Source organism: Citrus clementina, unplaced genomic scaffold (assembly GCF_000493195.1).
Source record: "Citrus clementina cultivar Clemenules unplaced genomic scaffold, Citrus_clementina_v1.0 scaffold_3, whole genome shotgun sequence".
In the NCBI taxonomy this organism is placed as follows: domain Eukaryota; kingdom Viridiplantae; phylum Streptophyta; class Magnoliopsida; order Sapindales; family Rutaceae; genus Citrus; species Citrus x clementina.
In genome coordinates, this window is record NW_006262339.1 from 11097296 (window position 1) to 11102528 (window position 5233).

At 34.9% G+C, this 5233-nt stretch overlaps 1 protein-coding gene across 4 annotated transcripts; it reads right to left on the reverse strand.

Moving 5' to 3' along the window:
* Window positions 1–1257: 1257 nt before the first annotated feature.
* LOC18047205 lies at window positions 1258–4684 on the reverse strand. Of its 4 annotated transcripts, XM_024189916.1 has the most exons (4): window positions 4401–4684; window positions 2452–2958; window positions 1851–1997; window positions 1258–1673 (listed from the first exon to the last, which is right to left on the reverse strand). In XM_024189916.1, the coding sequence occupies exons 1-4, from the start codon at window positions 4503–4505 to the stop codon at window positions 1581–1583; spliced, it is 852 nt and encodes a 283-aa protein (XP_024045684.1). In that variant the 5' UTR covers window positions 4506–4684; the 3' UTR covers window positions 1258–1580. The 4 variants fall into 4 exon arrangements, 2 of the variants coding, with proteins under 2 accessions (XP_024045684.1, XP_024045685.1); XM_024189917.1 differs by lacking the exon at window positions 1258–1673 and having other exon boundaries at window positions 1886–2035; XR_002906772.1 differs by lacking the exon at window positions 1258–1673 and having other exon boundaries at window positions 1912–1997; window positions 2248–2958.
* Window positions 4685–5233: the final 549 nt, after the last annotated feature.

Sequence of the window (5233 nt, forward strand, 5' to 3'; positions counted from 1 at the left end):
ATAAAACTCACATTTAACTCATTTTCATAATTTACCCAACCCAAACCATTTAATTTGATTTGGGTTTGGATAAACCCATGGATTGTGGGTGCATGCCCACCCGTATTTGTGGGTGCATGCAAACATTCCATCCCAACTTTATCTTAATTAAATTATATTGTGTGTAAAAAAAAAATGAGATGCAGTGCTTCTATTAACAAAGTATGTGATACCTATTCATGTATCAAGTGTTACGGCCACAAAAAGTATGACATGATTAAAGACTAACCAAATCACGACTCATGAAGATGTTAAAGCAACTTTAAATACCACGTTCCTCTTAGCTAGGCTCCAAAAAAGAATAGTTTCTCCCATTTTCTCTTATTTTCTTTTATTATTAGAGTTTGGTTATATTGGAGTTGCTCTAAGTTAGAATATATTTTTGTAACCACACGATCAAAGTTATAATAAATTTTTTACTATTTATTACTTTACATGTGTGACTGAGATTCGTGCTCCATCTGCTCCAACATAACTATAACCTTATTATTGTTGTTGTTGTTATTATTATTATTATCAGTTATTATTTAATTTTTTTAGAGTTGTTTGTGGTTTACAATTACTACCGCCGCAATTATTATTATTTAATTTTTTGGAGTTGTTTGTGGTTTACAATTATTATCGCCGCAATTATCATTCTAGTTTCTGGCATGTAGTGGAAGGGAGAATGCATTTGATTTTGATTTCTAGAGAAGGAAATATGAAATTGAAAAGAGAACGGACGCTTCTGAACTAGCGAGTCATTATTTTGTTTGATTTCAGGGTGGTTACTGCCTGGAGGAGGAGAAAAGCAACTGAAATTGTTTTTGCTCATTGATTTTCAGGACAGCACAGAATTTTTGTCATGCTTGTAAAATGCAAGGTACGCAAACAAGCTTTGCATTCTCATTGAAAATTAGAGACAAGGAAAGGACTTCAAGGGTACAAATGACTTTGTCTTCACTGTTCAAAACAAAAGAAACTCATCGAGCTCCTTCCTCATCATTCATATAAGACCAAAGAAACTCCAAATTTCATTTTGTGCCTGGTTCCATGCACAGAAGGGTATTTTGGTCCTTTGCCGTTAGAAGATCAATCAATGAAAATGTTTCATCCTGGAAGAACTGATGTGTGACCTTGAGGTGTGACTTACTCGGCCTTTGTGGAAAGGAAACTCAAGGTTGGAAAGAAGAAATGAAAATTAATCAACAGAAATAAGAAATGAATAATCTATATATCTAATTGAGAACATTGCCATTTCATATAACATATATTTGAACAAGTACAATTCTTCCACTTATACTTTTATTGCAACAAACCCTATATACATTCCTACTCGACCCTTTCAGTTTACTAAGTAGGTTATTACGGAGAATAAGAGATAAACTATTTTGCAGGATTTGGGGGGACTTGTTTATTTAACATAACCTCTTCAGGCTTAACGTGGAGTCTTTGAACGTTTTGCCAGGCTTCACTACTTATGAACTCTTCCATTACATGTCTTCGTTTGACCTAGCTATTTCATTCCTATGCTTCTTCTTCTTACCGATTTAGCTTAAGAGTTATTGCCTCTTGGAAACATCTGATTCTTCGGTCTTCGCAAACCTTCCACGAATCCTTGGTTGACTGTCAGCTAGAGCCTTCCTGCATGCATACTGCGAGAGAAAAGGTATATCAGAAAAAAGTCTAATCAAGCAGTCCTCCGTAGAGCTGTGTTCCTCTTTGGATTTATAGGGTAAAAAAACCTTTATGAATATGCACGAATTTGCAGTTTGTTCTCTAACAAGGCAATAATTACCAAAATAACAAGACAAGATTAATTGTTTTGTTACCTTGATTCTCCTTCCAAAGTTCCTCTTCGTCTTCTTATTCCTGTATCTTGAAAGCTTCTCCCTGCGGTCCTCGGTAGCAGAGCTGCTGATCATCAAAGGCTGCTCGAGAGGAGATTGGATGAGGCTCATATTACCATTACCAAGAGTCTGCCATAAAAACTCAGTATCAATGACCCAGCCCCATCCTGTGGAAAATGTTCAGAAACATCTAAAGATTTCTCAGTCCACAGACTAGTTTACACAGCTAATACATGCTTTGTGCGCAGTTACATGAATCCGGTGGGTTATGAAAGACAAATGGAAAAGATAAAAAGAATTTATGCATACAAAAAAATACATACACATTATCTCCTTATAAGTTGGTTCTCAGCAAGTCATGGCAGAGGCTTTAACTTACAAAATTTTAACGGCACTAGTTGGAGTCATCTTCTTTTTGGAAAAAAATGAGTTATTGGGAACACAAAGATATATGTCAAAAGCCGTGACATCAATTATTGGCAGCTAGTTCTGAGCAAAGATCATCATGTACCTAATGAGGCCCTAAGAAGCATATAGTATAGACAGAAAAAAAAGTTAAAAACATAGCGTAATTAAGTATAACCTTTATGTCTCCATCACTGAATGCCCTCCGCATCCCATAAACAGATCCAAAATCCATTCCTGTAAGTTCCAAAAAACTCGGTTGCATTGCAGTCCCATGCACCCACTCCATTGAGGTTAAACACCCAGAGCTCACACTTTTCTGAAATGGTACATCAGGAACCAATTTGTTTTCTTGATTTTGGTTTTCATCTGTCATCGCAATAGGAATCTTGATATCCAGGACTTCAGAAAGTGATGCATCCATGGCTGCTTTTTCCATGAGATCCTTGTCCCAGTCATAGAAAACCTCACTCAGAAGCTGCTCATTGTGAATTGATTCAATATTTGTAACCTTGAGTCCTTGGGAGGTGATGACATCTTCCCCGCAAGAGATCATTGAAATAGCTGCTGTCACTGGATCAAGGCTCCCAAGTGTTTCTTCAATGATGGGCTCTGGAGCTTTGAATAGATCCCCTTCACCTCCGAGGTCATAGTCTGATATGGTGGACGTTGCGACAGTGTTGCTCTATATTACAAAACAAGGCAAGCAAAAATCAAGAAATGAAGTTTAAAATGCCAGTGCACATTACTCTTGACTAGAAAACTTCCAACCATTCAAGTGTCAACGTAGCCAGAAAAATACTGTAATTTGGACTCAAAACAAGCCAACACCGAACTAACCAGCAACAAATACACCTCATTTAGAATGGCCAATACAATCTCAAAATTAGATTCTTAAATTTATGGTCATGCCATTTTAGTGAAAGAAGTACACATCGGCATACGCATGAAACGACAAATTTTAGTACAAATGTCCACAAATAGCATTATTTTCTACTACAACCACTACACTTCTACCAACCGAACCCACTTCCAACTTTATTTGTAGAATTTAATTCATAGGAACTCACAGCAACCTTTGAACAAAACATCACATTAACCTGGCCAAACTTGGCCATCCAAGTGAAAAAGAAAGAAAGAAATCAACATCCTTTAATGAAGAGAAATCAGCCGAAATTTATGAAATTGAATGGGGGAACTAATTAATCAACCACAGTGTCAAAAGATTTCCAAGTCCATATCCTTACAAGAACAAACATGATTACCTTAAATACGATGAAAAATCTTTCACTCAAGAACTAAATTCACTCACTGAAAGCATAGATGTACTTCTACTCTTGATGGGTAACCATCATATTCCCCACTTTCTAAAAATTAGTTTTCGAACCGAACAAACATCTTGAAACAATAATAAAGTTGGAAATTCAACTTTCTTTTTTCTCATCTTTTAGAACTTTAAAAATAAAACTAAAATTAAAATAAAAGCTTTTGCTTTTTTAAAGTGATGCGAAAAGCTAAAAACCAACGAATAGTCTAATACTTTAAAAAAAACAAAAAAAAGAATCCTTGAAGAACACGGAACTAGTGACTGTGAAATCACTTACCATTTATACTCTTACTTTTCTTTTGTTTTTCTAAGTAAGTTCCCTTTATGTTCTGTTTGGTTCATAGAAACTGTGGACAAAGAAAAGGTGGGATATTAAAAAGCCATCTTCTTCATCATATTCCACAAAGATTTTAAAATTCTAAATTTTTTCATCACTTCTCTCATCAACCAAACAGAGTATTAGAGATAACATTAACATCAAACAAACAAATTATCAATAAAAAATGAATCTTGAAGATCAAAAACCGAACTTTCATTAAAACTGCTAAACAAAAATGCAATCTTTTCGTCAAATTTTCAGCAATTAAACAGAGTTTGAGTATCAGTTGAATAGAAAGACCATACTGAAATACAAAGAGAACCCATTTAGAATAAACAAAAAAGAAGCATAATTAGAAACTAATTTACCAAGTTTTCAGTGACTAAAACCACTGAAATGAATGCAGATCATCAAGCACCAAAACAGAGTAAATATGCGAACACATGAACAGAGAGCAAAATAGAGCAAGAACCAAAAGTACCATCGAATAATTGGGCTTGTTGGATTTACAATACTCTTCAAGTAGCTGAAAATCTTGAGAGAAATTCTGCATGTAAGGGAAAATAAGACCTGTCTCTGCATACATTTTTCAAAAAATTGAACCCAAAATTTTGAAAAAGAGAAAAAGGGAAAAAAAATAGCGAAAAACAGAATCACTTGTTCAAAAACAGAGCACCGAAAAACCCACTTCAAGTATTGAACATAGCAGAGCAAAATGCAAAGTACAAGTAGGTTTGAGCTCCGATTTTGGACTTTGAAAGAAGAGAGAGAATTTATATATAAATATAATCATGGGTTGCTATTAAAATTTTTAAAAAAGAAATGATTTGTGTAATAAGGACAAAGTGTAAAAGGACATTATCATACTGTAGGCTGTCCCCATGTCTCTTATCATGCTCATTATTTTATATTTTTTTTATAGAAAAGATATTATTATTATTATTTTGTGGAATTATTTTTAATTTTTTTACCAACTTGACTTTTACAATAATGTTTTTGTATTTATTATAATGCAAATTGTAGCGGTGAATGCATCGAGGCCAAAATTTCTTGTCATGTTCGTGGGATCGACTGTGATAATCACCCATCAGTTTTTATCACCTGTCAGAGATGGGACCACGCGTCCGTTGGGCGCGTGCGGCACGCGTCACATGCATTTGGATGGCAAAGTGGCAAATATACCAAGTTTTTCTTGTTTGGCCGAAGCTCGGTTGCTTAACAAAACTTTGCAATTAGTTCTAAGTGGCGAACGATAAAAGGAGGACATAATTTTCATGCAAAAGGCATGCTAAGATTGTTGTGTTCGATTTTCTT